General features: G+C 32.6%; 1 protein-coding gene across 1 annotated transcript in view; it reads right to left on the bottom strand.

The window, feature by feature from the left end:
• The window catches only part of MTA1-like (Metastasis associated 1-like), a 67,221-nt gene that overhangs the window by 46,824 nt on the left and 271 nt on the right, over positions 1–20,126 (bottom strand). The window contains 1 exon segment of the mRNA XM_074180697.1: positions 19,481–19,642. Within this exon segment, the coding sequence (XP_074036798.1) occupies positions 19,481–19,642 (162 nt within the window).

Here is a 20,126-nt window from a genome sequence, read left to right as displayed (position 1 = left end):
GAATCATTGTCCACAACACAAAATGGCGGCACTGCAATTTCTGGTATACAGGTTAATAACTTTTCCTTTAAAGAAAGATAAGTACGACAATGAAAAGAGAGTGATTCGGTATGTAGCTGAAGCAAACGGTTTTAACCCAGAGATAGTGGACAAGATAATTAGAAAATGCAAGTTTAGGGAAGCACTTCGTAAATCTTCGACTTTTCAAAAAGAGGAGAGGAATAACAAGTTTATAGTAATCCCATATGAACCCCAATACACGAGAGGGCTTCAAACACAGAAAGGTCGGGGATTTACGAAATCAGTTGTCAAGATTGCAACAGAAAATACATCGGCCATAGCCGACGATCGATTACAACCCGCTTCAAAGAGCATTGTGCACACATGAAATACGGAAGGATAGAAAAATCCAGTGTCGCCCAACATGCTCCAGACAAGGACCACAGAATTGGTGAAAACAATCTGAAACTGATTAAGCATGTGCATGACACCAGGCTACTCGATGCATGTGAGAGTCTAGAAATAGCAAAATGTAAGAACAGCATGAATGGCGATAAGGGACCCTCCCGTTTAGCCCGCTCTTTAATCTTCTGCTAGGAAGAGAATAATTACTAAGAACTTGCAGGTAGGTAATTACCGAGAAATTCCATATTGGACTTCAGGTATACAACCTCATGTAACAAATTTTAGTATATAAGGATGAACCAGACTAGACTAGGTATCAATTTTCTTCTCCTGAGGATGCTAACTTTGTTGGCGAAACGCGCGTCGAGTGCAAAAATATCAGTTCGGTGTTAGGGCAATTGATCTCCAAAAAAGTTATTCAACTTTCACACCAAAGGTTCCAATCTCATCGTTAGAATAATTCATATCTGCCAAGAGTTTTACCACCAAAACATTATTTCGGAAAAACAAAATAATCCCAGGGGCATCGAAAATGAAATAACCCAAAACCTAGGAAAAATTTCAACAAAGTTCGAAGAGTGTTTCGAGTTTTTATTTTATGAAACGACGAATGAGCATGAAAATTTCAGAAAGTGGTTCAATTAAAAAAAATTACTCTAATATTGATAATCCCAGGTAACAATAAAATAATAATAATAATAATATTAATAAATGTATTGCCCATCAAAATAACAAGACAACAAAAAAATACAAGAGAGAAAAAATAAAAAAAAACACTTTGTATTTGATGTGCAAATGGTTTTTGGTTCAGATCACGAATTTGCATTCGCATCTGCTCTTCCACCAATGCCGAAAATGTATAAAAATAAAATATTCTATTAGGGCTTGAATAATAATAATAATAATAGCTTTATTGTCCAACAGTTACCCATTTACAGGACAATATAAAATTTTATTCACAATACTTGAACGAAAAATAAAATGAACAAAAAAGAAAAACTAATTCTAATTACCTACTTTAAGTACAGGTTAGCAATTCTAATTTTATGTAGGTTAGTAAAGAATAAATCACCATGAGCACAAATGCTATTGAAATTTGTGCACATAACATATATTGGGGAATTGAGCATAATGTTAGTTCTTGCTCTGAGAGGTCTAAAAATGGATTAAGATCGTGAAGCTGGCCGTGGTACATTGAAGTTAATTTGTTCAAGAATTTTAGGACAGTCAACTCTCTCATTCACTAACTTGAATAAAAATATGAGCGACGCACATTTTCTGCAATGCTCTAAAGAAGAAAAGAAAGAAGAAGAGAAGAAAGGGAAAAAAAAGAAAAGAGAAGGTAATATATAGATATAGAAATATATGAATAGCTAAAGCCTTTTTCAGGATTCTCGCCGCAGACCTAGTTATTCTGAATGCTGAACAGATGCTCTTTCAAACATACTTTTAAAAACACTTTCTGACACATTGAAACAATTGTTTTCTCATTTATGGAGATAATTTATTGTGGATGAGATATTATAGGAAAAAGATCGTTTAAATATTTCCTTTTTGTGTACATGAATATTTAAATATATTTTTTTACGCAAATTCAGGTTATGGACATCTGTTCTATAAGAAAAATATTCATATATGTAGGGAGGATTCCTATATTTGATTATTTTGAAGAATATGCATGTTGTATGAAAACATCTACGTTTAAACATATTCAATCACTTTCAAATCTGCTAATTTGTGTGAAATTCTGGACCTGATGCAAGAGTTTTGACACCTGTCGTTCTTGTCGCCACAGTGGTTGAAATGAGATAAAACTAAAGAATCAGCTATCATTTTCTTGACATCTACATCGAAATATTGTCTATGGGGATATATGAGATTCAATCATGAATACGCAATTTCAAGTTTGTAGGTTACATGTTCATGAAATCTTAGTTTATGATCTAAATGAAACTCACCCTGGAATATTATCGATTGCTTCAATAGAATATTATTTCCCCATTAAAACTCGATTTATCCTACAGTAATCAGATATATCGGTACATATCGATTTCGAATAAGTACCTAAGTACCTCTGAATTATATGAAAGTACAACAAGAACGGGTATGTTCTACAAAAAATCCTTCCTAGATTGTTCATTATAAATATCGAAAAGTGATTATATGGCATTAATAGTATATTGCCGGATGTTTAGTGAGACAAGTTCGTTCTACTCATTCAATCCATAGCTATGTAATCGTTGGTTCGATTCCAACTGTGGGATTTTTACTAAGTATTATAGAACCGTTCTGGAAAATAAGAGACGTTTGAGGTGTTCCAACTATTAACTTTCCACCGAAAATGAATTAGAAAACATATGCAATATGTCCTTTGATAAGGATGGCCAGCATGAAAAATTGAAAACCGTAATGAATAGAAAGTCGGATGAATATGAAAATAGTTTCAGATATTATTCAAATGACGAGTTTCACTAGTTCGGACTTCCATTGTCTACTATATAAAATGATTTGAAATCCCTGAAACAAGTAAAAGAGAATAATTAAAAAAGAATAGTTGAAAATAACAATTATATTAAGCCACAATAAACCTGAAATGAAATGATAGTGAAATAACCTACAAGTAAAAATACAATAATTGATCCCGAAGACGATTGTAGATACCAACAATCGAAACGTCGTGAACTAACGTGACTTGGAATCTCTACATTTTTTATTTTTTATTATTTTCTTTTTTCATTCCTTTAATTTTTATTTATTCAATTATTATATTTTTACTTGTAGGTTATTTCACTATCATTTCATTTCAGGTTTATTGTTGCTTAATATAATTGTTATTTTCAACTATTCTTTTTAATTATTCTTTTTTACTTGTTTCAGGGATTTCAAATCATTTTATATAATAGACAATGGAAGTCCGAACTAGTGAAACTCATCACGAAACATTGTCAATCACCTTCAAACAAACGTTATTCAAATGACGTTTGAAAATTTACGAGAATATTTAATAGCTGAACGATTATGGATAATTTATAACTAAAAGATACCTCATATCATATGATTCTTTTCTGAATTACAGCATGTTTTTCGAAAAGTTGATGCCTTTTTTCCTGTCAAAAATTTCTTGTTTCTATGAAAACATTTCCATAGCACTTTTTTTATATAGAATTCAATAGTGTAAAAAACATATTTTTCCAAATGAGATATCAATAGTTATTGATGGAAAACTATTTTTTTAATGAGACACCCTGTATATTCTTGCATATTTCAATAGAGAATGATTACCTTTCCAAAAATGTAAAACAATTGATGTTTTGCTAGGAACATCTCTGAAATACAGAGCTTTTAGGTTTTTTCATGTAGACTTTGAAACGTACACAACAATTAAACGTTGGTTTGCTGACTTTAAACGTGGTCGTAGAGACACAGATGATACAGAACGCAGCGGACGTCCAAATAAGGCAGTTACACTAGAAAACATGAATAAAAAACAAAATCGTTTTGAATGATCGAAAAGTGAAGTTGTGTGAGTTAGCTGACAATATGAAGGTATCAAAAGAACGTGTTGGCTTTGTATTGCATGAGCATTTGACTATGAGAAAGCTCTGTTCGAAGTGGGTGCCGCGCGAGTTCACTGTTGACAAAAAACATAAACGTCTTGATGATTCTGAGCCAGTGTCTTAGGTCATGTTTAAACATAACAAACCGGAATTTTTGCGTCTATATGTAACAATGGATGAAACATGGATCCATCACTTTACTCCGGAATCAAAACGATCGAAATCTAACTGAAAAGCAACTGGTGAACCTCGTCCAAAGCAACCGAAAGGACAACGATCAGCTGGAAAGGTATGGCCTCTGTATTTCGGGATGTGCGTGGTGTAATATTCATCGACTATCTTGAAAAAGGAAATACCATCAACAGTGAAAATTATCTTGCGTTGTAACGTTTGTAGGACTAAATTGCAAAGAAAGTAACTAGGTACAGCATATGGCAAAGAAAAATAATTTTATTAAAATTTTCAATAACGATCAGAAGTTACTTGCGGGAACATAGTTGGAAAACAAAGTTGAGTGATTTTGAAATGAAAGTATAAATTCTATTCTCACAAGGTATGATATCAAAACTGTCAAAATCTGTTTAAAATCTGTTTTTCCGTTAACCAGCTGTCGCACCCCTACGAACGACAACCCTCAGAAGTCGAAACTTGTGCGAGCTAAGGATTAACGAGGTCTTACCTTTTAACGTGTGATTCCTAACACGGGTTGGACGATAGCAAGTGAAGATCGATCGTTCAGACTAGGGCTTGAACCACCGACCAACACGGCAGTCAATTCGAGTAAGTGAACAAATCACCCACGCCGAACCGCTTGGCTACCGACCGATATATATATATCGGTCAATTATATATATATATATATATATATAAATATGTCAATTAACCAGTAAATTGACAAATTTAATGTATCATTTGTAATTTCAACTAAGTAATACTAGATAAATTACTGATGTGATTAATACTGGTAAAAAGTTCCCAACTGCCAAGAAGGTACTCTGCACCTTTTTTTCAATGATAAGGAAGGTCTTATCATTCCATTCTCTATTCAAAAGGTAATTACTGGTTTAATTTTAATTGCTTATTTCAGGGTAATTATTTACAGAGATAGCGAATTGAGTGGCTTCTCAAATGGAGTATGACTAGGTGAATCGATGCAAATTATTTTTTGAAGAAAAGAGGTTAAATTTATACCTTCTATTATTGCCCAAACTGTAGTTTGATTAGAAGTTGAAAGAAGGAAGAGTAAATTGTATAAGAATTTTTCAACAGAACTTTTTCCAATTGAAAGGGGATAATTAATATTAGGCCATCCAATTTTTATTATACTGGCTTGAAGAAGATGTTCATGTGTGTGGATAACTAATAATTTTATATACGAGTTGACTCATTTTCGAGAAATGCTGCACTCTGTTTGCTTTTTAGTTTCCAAAATTAAAAAGTTAATGTTACGAAGTGAACAAATGATTTTATTTTTTTAAAATGATTTTATGTTAAATGATTAAATTGAAAGAAAAAAGATAATAATGATGTAGATAATGTACTAAAAACTGTCATCACAACACTCTCCTCAGCACTCCTCGGTAATGATAAGATAAATAATAAAATCGTTAGGCGTAGCGTAACCTGAGTAAATATGTAAATAATACGCCCAAAGATTCTATTAGTTTTTCATCTGCTCAATTGCTGAGGAGATTGGTGTGATGACTGCTACCTAGGACCTTCCGAATTATTTTTTAGTACATCATCTACATCGTTATTATCTTTTTTTGTTCAAAAAAAACCGTTTAATATATTTTTTTAATATTTTATTTTCAATTTTTTACTTTATAATTTTGTTACTCAATTCTTCTCATCTCAGTATTACAAGGTAATATGTAATCCCCCATTTTGTAGCTGCGGTCATCTTAAATTTGCATCTTTTACAAAGTGTACTACTATTCCACTAGTGAAGCCCTGTCATTTGATCCCCATATTGAGGTAGTTGTGAAACAATATGTAATCCGCCATTTTGTAGCTGCGGCCATCTTGGATTTACTATGAAACAGAATTTATTAAATTATATTGTGATCAAAACTAAATGTGTGTACCAAGTATCAGATCAATCAGGAAGGGGGTCAAACTTCAAATACTAATTTTGACCCAGACAAACAATCAGGACAAGCTAAATGAAACCATTTAAAATATGAATTGGTATTACGTCGCCATGCCTGAATACACTTAAAAAAAAACAGTAGGTACCAAAATAAAATTTAGAGTAAATGTTCAAAGTGTTGATTAATTGATCGATAGACAGTGACCTACCAAATCGGGCAGAATTCAGTTCATGGGCAAATTCATCTTCAGCCATTTTATACATTGTATAGTTAATTTTTCAAAAATTTTCCGAAACTTTATTGCAAGCATGAAATCTTAAGATATCATCTCCGAACTGTATACGGTGTGGAAAATTGCCGTCTTGTTGAATATTTTCAGGAACTCTAGGTCTGTCTGCCTTGCGTTTGTCCTAGTTAGTTCTCTTTATTTTCGCTCTGTTCTCTATCCAGTAGGTAGATTGCTCGACAGATTGTAAGAAGAGTTCACAATCTGGGTGCATTTCATGGAATAATTTGAATTTCTCTACCTTTCAGATGAAGATATTTTTTTCCTGTAAATCAGTTTTGATGTGACAACTTTCGATTAGATTGCACTCACACGCAATTACATCATTACCGAAAGGTAGATCACCTCGTATTTTCATTAATTATTTTGAAGGAAGGTAAATCAAGATCAAAAAGCGACCTCATTGGAAAATTTCAATATCGTTTGTTCGGTTCATAATGAATGTATGTATGCTTTACTTTGTGGTCGCACTTTATTTAGAGATGCTTTCAGCTAATGTAGAAATTGGTAATTAGGCGATACATAAACTCGGGTAACATGTTTGTAAGATTTCTTTCCTTATATTTAAATTTGTAATCAATTTATAGCTATACTCTGATAAAATAAAATGTAAATTTATGTAAAGCACTAATTAGGTAGCATTTATTCAGTATGAAAACGCCTGAGAAGCTTTCGAAGAAGCATCGCTCTTCTAGGTTATCTGCCAGCATCGCTACGTTATTTATAATAACAGGATTTGTGGCGGCAAACCAGTAAAAGACAACACACGTTCAGGAAATTCTCTAAGGAACGAATGTGCAGGCCTTCTGGATTTACGATCATGTGTAGTAAAAAACTACATAGTTCCTAAGAACTGTTCAGTTGACAGGAATAAAATGGAAAAATCAATTGATAAAACTGTTCAATCCTGGACTGGCTACCAGCGCCAATCCCGGCTCCACTCGATATTAACTAAGGATTTTATCAGGTAGGTATAAAAACCACATACCTTCTATATACTTGAATAAACGAAAATCCTTGGAAAACAAATTTTTCCCGTGATTATTTTATTAGATATAGTTAACTAACTAATTTTTACAAGTTATAAATTTACATGAAAACCATGATAATTTTTAAACTATAAACCTAAAATTTTGTTCACTTCTTGGAGGTTTTCTTGAAAGTCTTCAAAAAAGATTCCCGTTGGAAAAATTTAAAAAAATGAGATTCTCCCCTTTGTTATTGATAATCAAAGACTTTAGGAAGTGGAAAATTCATTTAAAGCAATGAAAATTCCTATTATTTAAAGTTACATAAAAATAATTCTTAGCTCTATTTATTTAAAAAATTGTTATAAACAAATGTATTGTTTATAAGATATTTGAAATTTTTTTGGGGAGATTTTTATCAGTGATGAATGTCATGATTTTTAAAAACAAAAACGTTTCTTAAAAAACCGCATTTGTTGATTGATAATTTTTTTGCTACTAAATATGAATATTAAAGAACGATTTTTTTATAAAAAATTTTTCTCGTATTTTCAACATTATTTTTAATTTTTTCCTTTTTTTACACAAAAAGTGACACATGGTTGTTATTTTCGGTATTTTGGTAGTATTTAAAAAAATATATCGTAAAAATTAATGTGTATAAAAGAAATTGTTCATTAAATAAATAAAGAAAATATAAATTAAAAAAAGCTTTTTCTAAGAATATCAAAAAGGAATAGAAATTATGAATAAAAAAACGTTCCTTAATATTCATATTTAGCAGCCAAAAATACTATTGATCAACAAATGCGTTTTTAAGCAATAACATTTTTTTAAGAAACGATTTTGTTTTTGAAAATCATAATATTCATCACTGATAAAAATCCCCCCAAAAAATTTGAAATATCTTATAAACAATATATTTGCTTATAACAAATTATGAAAAATCATTTTTATTCAACTTTAAATAATAAGAATACGAATAAATTTGATTAAATAATGTTTTTCATTGCTTTAATTGAACTTTTCACTTTTTAACGTCTTTGATTATTAACAACAAAGTGGAAAATAAAAACTCTTTAATTTTTCCAACGGGAATCTTTTTTGGGGGCTTTCACGAAAAGCTCCAAGAAGTGAACAAAATTTGAGGTTTTTGGTTTAAAAAGTATCAGGGTTTTTATGTAAATTTAAAACCTGAAAATATTAGTTATTTAAGTAGAGTATATCTAATAAAATAATCACGGGAAACATTTTTTTCCATGAATTTTCGTTTATTCAAATGTCTAGAAGGCATGCGAATTTTTTTTCTTAATAATGATATTCAATGGGGTAAATTATCTTTTATTGTGCAAAGATTCGTATCGGTCAGCGCGTGCAGGACGTGCATCGCTAGTTTTTAGAGCTCTTATTGCCTCTAAATTAAAATTATAAATATTGGTGCTGGAGTTCCGGGAGGTGGGACTTTCATTTAGAAAATTTCCTCCTCTTTAAGTGTTTTTTTTTCAAATTTCGGATACCTTTAATATTTTCCGAGATATTGGCAAAAAACCAAACCCCCCTTTTTTTACTAAATTGTTTATAACTATTGCAATTTTCTCAAGCCCTTTTGAAATTTTTCAAAAAGCTGCTAGAGGTCATTCCGAATCGAATGAGTTCTGGATCATAATTTTCGGTGCCCTTGGATAGAAGTTCAAAAAAAGGATCTTTTGACCCAGACTAATATTGAAGAAAAGTTAAGCACATTCTTCTACCAGCATCGAATCTTTTTTTTTACTCAATAAGTAATTCTTCGTGAGTGTTTGATATGATTGGTGAATATTTCAAACTAGAACAAATACTGTTCACTCGAATGTTTACTTATTAATGCAGATAAGATATATTGGAAATCAATCAGGAACACAAAATGATACTTATGTTTCACATTTGTTTGTAACTTTGATTACCAACTGGGCTATGTTGATATAAATATAAGTAGGTATTCAGTATATATGATGGAATTGGCCGATAATTGAAGAAAATCCATAACTAACGTGTCGGGCGTGTCTTTGCAAGCTCGAAGAAGCCACTGTATAGCGTAACACGTGTTGCGTTTTTGTAAAACTGTTTAGTGAAAATCCCTCAATAAAGTGTTTTTTGAATACGTCAATTTTTATTATTTGAATAATGACTATAATATAATACCAAGAATTATAATTCATAGAGGGAATAAAAGAAGATAACAAATGATACGAAATATTAATAATAAAAAAAAACAGCTGTAATCAATAAGTGTGTCACGTTCATTAAATTATTTAATTCATTTGCAGGATATAAAATTCCTTCAAAATACACTGCACAAGAATTCTTGTCACAAGAGTTTTAAAAAAAGGTCTTCAAAAGAATTAGTCACGAGACGTTTTCCACGACTGCACTATTTTAGTAGTAGTACCATTAAATTGTTTACACTACGTTAAGTCGTGTAATTATACGTTAATGTAATATTTCTTTTAATTTTTTTACTAATTCTACCTATAATAATGATAATGATAGATCTTCATTTCCAAATGCACAATAAAAATCCTACATCAAAGAAAATCCAGAAAAAAAAAGGCAATGTGTCAGCGTTTTATTTCGGTATGTAGGGTCAAAATCGATTTCTAAGCAACTTTTTTAAATAACTTCGGTATCTTCAACGCGAAGCAAAATATAGAGAATTTGGCTTTTGAGCGAGATGGCAGTAGGCTGGGTTTAAGGCTGTCGCTCTAGTGTATTGCGAAAAGTGCGGTCCATGAAGGTCTATGCCTGTACCAAAAATCAAATATCTGCTTTCAAAAATTACTTGAGTACAAGGGTGTCTTCATCATTAATGTATTGTGGGGTTTTTCCTGCAACTACAGTAGAAGTCCATTAGTCCGGCATCCAACAGTTCGGAATGCCCGATAGTCCGGCATCGCTCAGGAAAATTCTAAAAATTTTGGTTTTCACCAAAAGTATGTTTTTAAAGCAAATAAAAACGGTCAAGAGCTATTCGGAAGTTTTCGGGTTAGTTCGGGATCATCCGGAAGCGCTCGGTATTGTTCGGAAACAATTAGCGGCCGGCTAGTCTCAGCTGTCACAACAAATACAGGTGCAGTGCAGCACAGTTAATCAATCACGAAGCGTCTTCACCATTATATGAAATGTAAAATAAATTTTGTTGTATTTGCATACTGTATTTGTATTTTAATTATTAACCTAATTCTTCTTATAATTACGATTTATGTATGTATGTATGTAGTTAAAAAACAAAGTACATTTGTTTTGCGGCAAAGCCTACACTAAAAGGAAGGGGCACCGCCCGATTGACCGGAATTTTCGGTAGTCCGGTACCGAGCCGGTCCCGAACGTACCAGATTATCGGACTTCTACTGTACTTAGTTTAGAAACATTTCATTTCTTTATTAATTTTTATTTTGTATCATAAATTTTTGTTAGGAAATTAACTTTTCATAACTCTATAAACGTATCGTCCAAAATATCCATCTGCTTGGATTTTTATGTTAATTCTTTTATTTTAATTTTTACTTATCATTTTCGTATTTTCTCATTGCATACCATTGAAATGCTCTCTTCTCACGAAATGAAGGTTTATTGCAGAAAAGCAGATGAATATTTAGAACGACACCTCTTGGGATGTTTCGAATAGGTAGTCATCGTTAACACTCTTATGGATTAAGACAAGGAATTCGGGCTCCAGTGGTTGACCCTTCTTGACTATATTTATGACCCCGACCATTATCAGTGATGATTTTTCGAAAGTTACTTAGAACACATTTTTCAGCAAAGGCATTCATTCTGTTCTGGGATTTCGGCCGGAAACTATTTCTTTCTGGGCTGTCCGCCGAGAGCTAAACCCGCTCTAGAATCTCCTCGCTGATCGAGAAAGATTTAGCGTTAGTTTCTTGAGGTTACCCTGTAATTTTCTTTTTCGTGTTTTGTTTGTCGTTGTGCTTTGTTGGTAATCAATTTTATTATTGATAAACGCTGTGTTCGTCTTAATAATAATTCACCTATCACCAGTCCCGACAGTATCACACTGTATTATTCAACAGAATATTAGGTTTGTTAAAATAACAGGTGTGGCGGATCTGATGGAATCTTGAAGTTTTTGATAATAACTCTCAGAGGCGTACACACACACATTTGAATTTGTGAAATGGACAACTATAAAGATGAATTTGCTTAAATGACACCATATCTTGAAAAAAGATATTCGTATGGAGGAAGTCAGAGTTTTTCATTGAACTTTCTGGGACTTTTCCATATGGAAGACGAAAATTTTCAGGAAGTTTAATAAAAGACAGCACATCGTTTCAATATACAAAATGATTGATGCAATAAATATGGTTGAATAAAGAGACTTCTTTGATTGACGACTTGTTTATTTTGTGGAAATTCATGTTCATTGAGGATACACTACAAAAACACACTTTTGTCTATTTTCCACGCTCTTTCTTTATTGTGACTAGTTTAGGCTACTACATCATTTTCAAAACTAACTGATTACATTCAAATCTGAGTAATTTATACCTAAGTTGCCTATCCTATCATAAATAATTTGGTACCTACATTTTGTATACCTGTAATAACAAAACAAAGCTTTTGATATAATGTAGGTTTTGGGAACTGGATTATAGATTCAGGAGAGGACTATTATTTAGATCAAGTGGTTCGTTGAGGACAATAGAATTGGGATTTTTCTTTAACTTGTTTATTTTCATAGATTCCAACAGATTTATCATTTTCCCTTTTTCGCATGTGTGAAGGATCTTAAAATTATCTTTATCTATTTTATGTTTCAAATTTTGAAGATGTTCGTACATTAATGATTTTTTATTCGAAATGACATGTTCATGGTACCTTGTATCAAAATTTCAACCAGTTTGGCCTGTATATATGGCGAGGCATTCACCACATTCTAGTCGATATATACCAGATCTCTTCCCTTTGTCTAATTTAGGTTTGACATTGAATAATCTGTTTCCTAAATTTCCGTTGGATGTGTAGGATACTTGTAGATTGAATTTTGAGAGATAATTTTTAATATTTTCGGAGATTCTACCGGCATAATTGATACTGACATATTTGTGTTCTGGTCTTGTGGAAATTGAATATAGTTCTTTCATTATTGATTTTTGTTGATATTTCATTATAATGTTGTTAACTAGAGTGGTAGGTATTTTGCTGTTAACTGCTATTTGTTTAATGATTGCGATTTCATTTCGGAGGGTTTGATCAGAAAGGGGTATTGTGAAAGCCCTATGTATCATTGACCTGAATGCAGACAATTTCTGTGAAATCGGGTTAACATTTTTCGAAAAAACACATTCACAGATTGCACAATACCTTTTGACTCTTTTAACCCGATTTCACAGAAATTGTCTGCATTCAGGTCAATGATACATTTGGCTTTCACAATACCCCTTTCTGATCAAACCCTCCGAAATGAAATCGCAATCATTAAACAAATAGCAGTTAACAACAAAATACCTACCACTCCAGTTAAAAACATTATAATGAAAATATTCAACGAAAGTCATTTTTTGTGGAGGAAAAAAAATCAGTTTTTTATCGACCTTTTTTGGGTAATTGTTACCTTCCACAATCTGAAAAATATAAAAAATAATAATGGAGAACTTTATACAAGTGTAGAAGGGCAAACTTTTTAGTTTACCCCGATAAGTTACTGCGTAAAAATCAAAGTATTTTTCACAAAGAAAAATCTATTTATCAGTAACTTGTCGTATTTAACAATTTTGCCTATCAAAAAAATTATTAAGAAATAATACGTATCTTTTACGTTTCGGAGGCCAAAATCTGCCTCCATCTTCAGAAATGGATTAAAAAAAATTCGAATATATACGCAGTTATTCCTTTTTTGATAGCTTATTTCTTTACTTCTTCGACAGATGTCAAAGAAGTTTTGAAATATGAAATTATGTCAATGTTGTTGATTGACAACTGAAACATTCGATGTAATACAAGGTACTCTCCGATATCAGTTTGTTGCCATTTCGCCACTATCCAAAGTTTTCTTCAAGATGGGTAGCCAAGTACGGTCTATTTCTAAGGAACTATTCGAGATACAATTCTCTCCAGACATGAGAATATACGCTGATTCTTTTAGCTTACGTCTCTTAGAATGAGTCTCATTGGTAATCTTTCTTGTCCTATTCCATTCCATCCGATGTTCACCGTCTGATTTTAAAATGTGTTCTGATAATTTTGATCCTGTCAATTGTTTATTTTTTATATAATCTCGATGTTCATTCTCACGCACTTTTAATGGTCTTGAGGTTTCACCAATGTAACTTTTACCACAAGAACAAGGTATTTTATAAATACAATTTTTTGTTTTTTCTTCAGTGTTGGGTTTTGTATGTGTGAGTATAGATCTCAGTGTATTTTTTGTTTTGAAAGTAGTTCTAACATCATATCTATTTCCAATTCGTCTTATTTTTTCAGATAGTCTTGGAATGTAAGGTATAACGTTAGTTGTAAAAGGTGTCGTTGGATGTTGAGTCGGTAATTGTTTAGTTGGATGTTGTTGAATTTGTGAAGCTGTTTGTATGTTCGTTTGGTTTTTAATTGACTCTTTGTTTTCTATTGAATTTATCGCTGAATTTATGAAAGAATCTGGATAAGTTACGCAGTAACTTATCGGGGTAAACTAAAAAGTTTGCCCTTCTACACTTGTATAAAGTTCTCCATTATAATTTTTATATTTTTCAGATTGTGGAAGGTAACAATTACCCAAAAAAGGTCGATAAAAAACATATTATAATGAAATATCAACAAAAATCAATAATGAAAGAAATATAATCAATTTCCACAAGACCAGAACACAAATATGTTAGTGTCAATTATGCCGGTAGAATCTCCGAGAATATTGAAAATTATCTCTCAAAATTCAATCTACAAACATCCTACACATCCAACGGAAATTTAGGAAACAGATTATTCAATGCCAAACCTAAATTAGACAAAGGGAAGAGATCTGGTATATATCGACTAGAATGTGGTGAATGCCCCGCCATATATACAGGCCAAACTGGTAGAAATTTTGATATAAGGTACCATGAACATGTCATTTCGGATAAAAAATAATTAATGTACGAACATCTTCAGAATTTGAAACATAAAATAGATAAAGATAATTTTAAGATCCTTCACACATGCGAATAAGGGAAAATGATGAATCTGTTGGAATCTATGGAAATAAACAAGTCAAAGAAAAATCCCAATTCTATTTTCCTCAACGAACAACTTGATCTAAATAATAGTCCTCTCCTGAATCTATAATCCAGTTCCCAAAACCTATATTATATCAAAAGCTTTGTTTTGTTATTACAGGTATACAAAATGTAAGTACCAAATTATTTATGATAGGATAGGCAACTTAGGTATAAATTACGCAGATGTAAATGTAATCAGTTAGTTTTGAAAATGGTGTAATAGCTGAAACTAGTTACAATAAAGAAATAGCGTGGAAATTAGGCAAAAGTGTGTTTGTGTAGTGTATCCTCAGTGAATAAAGAGAGATCTCAAGAGAGATGACTCAATATCTAAAATCCACTTTCGGTTAAGATTCATAAATAACAAAGATAATACGTAATAAAAATACCCCTCCAAAATAAAAGAAATAAAACCAATGCCAAAAAAAACTTGTCGTCGGTTTGGGAAGTAAACAAGTCCATTCGTTTGGAGCTGTGGAAAATCAATAGTAATATCTTTTTGTTACTTTATTCTCTTGGCAATTGAGTAGTCTCTCAGAAAGCTCGACGCACGAGTGTTTGGAAATTTAGAATATTTTCTCCCTAATGAGCCGATGACTAGTCATATCCAATATTCTTTCTTCAGAAGGGGTACGAAGTTTAAATTTCCCCCTCATTAAGGTTGTTCTGTGTTGATGAATCTCAATGAATTATGTATTATAAGTCTGGATTTTCTGTACTTAAGTTGAAAATTACTTTTGATTTCACGTTTAAAAAACATGTTTTGCTTTCAATACCAAAACAAAGAAAATTTGCTGTTGTTCTTGTCAATATTTAGTTATGCAATTCCACTATTCTTCTGCTTTCCATAACTGATTGACGTTTGTTTATTATTTTATATCTAAATCCTAGTTTCTTTATCCAATTCTGAATTTTGTCACTGCAGCATACGTTATGGCCGTAAGTATTCAATTTCTTTTTTATGATATGATTTTATGATATTATGAGAGTTGTAGGAATTTCATTGCTTTTGTAAAAGTCGTATATTGTTTTTTTTCAATGATTTTATTAGATGAATATCTAAAGGTTTTGGTAATCCCGTAACATCGCATCTTGCGTTCATAAGGTTTGTTTTCGACTATTATACGTACAGTTGAGAAAGTGATTTCGGTCAAATCTGATGTTGCTTGTAATAGTTTGTTTCCCTCGAAACCAGTTCCTGAACTGAACATTGATGACACGACGGCGATAACCATCCCCGCATTTCCCGATTTCTATTCGTCACCGTAATATGACTTCAAATTTAATTCCACGACTCTTCAGCCAATCATAAAACTCGGTTAATAAAAATTATCCAATACGAACCGCCAAGTCTACAGTACACGTGGACTAGTTCGCTGCCGGTTCATTTCTATGTATTGTTTTTTTTTGGCCTTTGAGAGTGCCGCCACCTTTAAATGTGCACAATATCGTTTACTTCGACTATACACTCGCTTGTTGAATTACCAAACTTGAGTGTTCTCAAAATTCAAGCACCTACCCAGGTACAAAATTCAGATATCGCGTATTTTTTTGTTTACGAACACGTTTCTCTTTCAGGGGTAGGATCCCAAAGATCTTCACATTCGTGAGTTTCTTTGAGAAGTTTATAAATACATGTTAACCGGGTTGATTGTGATCTTGTTATTCTCCAAATACGGTATGACACTAGTCTGTCCAGAAATGAGAGACACTACAGCAGTTCATCTATACATATCATTTACTCTCAACAAATTGAATAAATGAATATACAAAATTTATTTTTGAATAAATCAATAGGACTGACTTGGCTTTTTCCATAGGAAGAAAATATTATTTTCTGTTGGGAGTTTAAAGGTAATGGTAGAGGGGTTAGTCTTAGCGATATTCTTCAGTTAACTTCGAAAGCACGTTGAATAAAAAGCTATACAATATGGAAGTTAGTTTTTCGGGAACCGTGAAACGTCCGAAACTCTCTGTCTGTTTTTCCGTTAACCAGCTATCGCACCCCTACGAACGACAACCCTCAGAAGTCGAAACTTGTGCGAACTAAGGATTAACGAGGTCTTGCCTCCCAACGTGTGATTCCTAACACGGAAACTGTCAGCATTAAATATAAACGAAAAACAATTGTTATAAATGTTCATAATTCTTTAAGAATACAATATCCCCCGAAATAAAAAGTATGGAGGAAGTGTGCAAAAATGCCCAAGTATGACCGGTGTCAATAGATCGACAATTTTTAGAATTCTTAAGGAACTCGAGGAAAACAACAGCTTTTTGTAGCCGAAAGTATCCACTGGCAGAAAGTGTTTGGTTATCGACAAGAAGTCGAAAATTCTATTAGGAGAACAGTACACTTCTGTTTACATAAAAAACGAAATACCTACATTAAATTAAGTTTTGTCAGTTAATCGTGAAGACAGTTTTTTCCTAATATAAGAAGAAATAAATTATGGGAGATATTACAAGGTGAGCGGCATCGATCACCGGTAGGCATGTGTGCCAGGTCCCGTTCCCACATGTGGTTCACTATTGGAATTTGGACGACCGGTATAACATCGACCGTCCTAGATCGCTGTGTGTGCAATTAGCCTAAGGCCGGTGATCGGCGTCGATCACCGGTAGGCATGTGTACCAGGTTCCGTTCCCACATGTCGTTCACTATTGGAATTTGGACGACCGGTATAAAATCGGCCGTCCAGAATCGGCCTTAGACTAATTGCACACACACACATATGAATAAAAATTCATATGTTCTTTGAAATGTTCGATTACACGTCCGTTTCTGACTTACAGGGGATGAAGTTTTCGTTGGAACGACCTATATTATATAGAAAATTGAACAATACATTTTTGTGAACATGTTCTAATTCAAAAGTGAAATATTTCGTTTGTAACAATAAAATAGAATATACTTTCAAAAACGAAATACGGCTTACTAAAAAAATATCTTATAACTTATAATAAGTTGTCCTCCATCGAATAAGTACACGAAAACATATAGTAATGCTAATTTTTCCGGGTAATATTAGATTCTAAAAAAAATCCCTTTGTCTTACGATTCCTTTACGATATGTGTAGTACTTTTAAAATATAGGGAAGAACATAATTTTTAGTTGAATTGAGCGGTGTGAAAACAGAAACGCTCTGACGGATACAAATGACACCGTCGATAGATTCCTGGCCTCGGTCCTGGCATTTAATTTATTTCAAACACAAGTTCGTCACTAGGGCCAGTAAAATTATCCGCTTGGGCTTTTATCATAATCTTGAGTTATTGTTGGTATAGAATGGTTTATTCTTATTTACAAAAATTGTAGGGTAGTAATAATTTATTTCTATATTGAAGACATATTTTTTACGTTTCAAGAATTTCGGAAAATTTTTCTACTGAGAATTGAGAAAAGTGATATTCTTTCAATAAATTGATGTAGCCGTTAGTACTTGGTAGGAGATCATCATGAAAAATGAGAAATAAAAGTTTCCCTTTTTACCACTTGTATTTGTAACTAACGTTACTGCAGTTTCGTCCTACATTGAAAATGTCCTTATAGAACGAAACTGCAGTAACGTTAGTTACAAATACAATTGTTAAAAAAACATAGAAAGTTTTATTTCTCATTTTTCATGTTTATAAAACTAGTATTCAAAATGTGAAATGAATCGGTTGAAAACACTTTTTCCTCGCCAAAACAAGAATGCTGAAACTTGTCGCGCGTTTCGTCCACCAAGTTGGCATCATCAGTAAAAAACAGGTTTTTAGTCATCTCCTGATGACGCTAACATGGTCAGCGAAACGCGCGTCGAGAGACAGCATTCTTGTTCTAGTGAGGAAAAAGTGGTTTCAATAGAAGATGCTTACTGCAAAAAAAATATTTCACTAGTTGGCGTTGTATAGGTGAAAGAAATGAAGTATTATTTTTTTTCAAAAATCGATTTCCTCAACAGAGAATTGATGAAAAAATCAAATATAGCACGTGTTGCGGTGTTGCCAAATATTTTTCAACCCGAGATGTGACAGAAAAAATGCAATTATTCTCAAAGAAAAATCTTGCAAGATTTTTAAAAATAAATGTGTATAATTAAAAATATTTTGCTGATTCAATTTATTACGTCCGAATTACTATTGGCGTAAATAAAAAAAATATATATTGAATGCCTCACCGTAAAAATACGGCATGGAAAACGTTCATCAAGCCAAATCCGACTTACATATTTCAATCCGAACCCAAACCAACAGGTGTATAAAGTGTACTTTTTGGTTAATGTTGAATACCAGAATTATTAAGACAGCAAGACAGACAACCACCAAGAATATATTGAAAATTAGTAGGTGAACAGGTAAAAGTAGTAATGTAAGTTCAGTTAAATAGTGTTTCTCAATGTACGTAGATATCAACGTGAAAAAAAGGAATTCGCCGTCATGAAATATTATATAAAAACACTCCTTTACATCAAAAATTTCTCGCAGGGAATAGCTGTTGAATATTCCAGCAACCTGTGATTGAATATCATCAAGAAAAATTATCAAAATCATCACCGTGAAGTATTATGTAATTGATTCCTTATGTGTAAAATTGAGCACACTGGAGCCGAATGAAATAAAACACAATGCTTTGGCTCGTCCACTTTTTGCGTGTAATTATAAAAGTACAGTCTGGCCAAAAGAACGGGCATCTCGCAGTTGTCATAGCGACGCGCTCTGATCAAGTACAGTTGCGACATGATTTTGCGAAACAAACGTGGTGGTGAGGCGGTGGGTGACAAGACAGGTACAGTCAGGGCATATCGATCGTCTAATCAAGAATTTTGCCCCTCTACTCATTTAGAATGCGTGAAAAGCGAGAGAGGAACGAAATAATTATTGTAACCCGTCGAAATATGGGAAGTGAATATTCAAACAGGAATAGGTACTCACATTGGTGTTTGTCGGCTAGCTGGATCAGCTGGCTAGGCAAATCTCTTCGTCGATAGAAACACATTACCTTCGCTTCGACGTTTCCCGACGCCGTTTTGTTTAATTCTTCTATACGGCGTATTTGGTAGGGAGACGTCGAAGACGTCTCGAAGTAGACGTAATCTAGAAAAATAATTCAATCAGCGCGGCACTTGATCTTGGTTTTTTTAAAGAAGAGATTTTATTTAAAGGTCATACAGGTACCAGTTCGATAATTGAAAATTCAACGACATGGTTCATTGTTCTTTCTATTTTTTAACATTGTAAAAATAGGTTTCCGACCTAAGGTAAAAACAAAAATGAAAGAACCGTCAATTTAACATTTAAAATGCGTTAGATAACAATATCATCGGAAAAAAGTCAGTATTTATTCTAAAACCCTATCAAGCTAGAGAAAATGTAGTTGCTCTAATATGTCTGAGCACAGTGATAAAAATTAACCTTCATGTTTATTTTATCAGGTGAAATGAATTATGAACCCAAGAACTGGGCTGAGCTGACAGTTCAACAATTGTCAATTGTTATTGAAAAATTGTTCGAACATATAAAAAAATGAAAACTGAATTAATTAATCAAGTTCCCTAAGTCAAGAAAGCATATAATACAT

The sequence above is a fragment of the Leptinotarsa decemlineata genome, unplaced genomic scaffold (genome assembly GCF_025532065.1).
Source record: "Leptinotarsa decemlineata unplaced genomic scaffold, Ldec_3_MD MMD2_tig00026299_RagTag_RagTag, whole genome shotgun sequence".
Classification (NCBI taxonomy): domain Eukaryota; kingdom Metazoa; phylum Arthropoda; class Insecta; order Coleoptera; family Chrysomelidae; genus Leptinotarsa; species Leptinotarsa decemlineata.
This window is presented reverse-complemented; position numbering and strand designations above follow the sequence as displayed.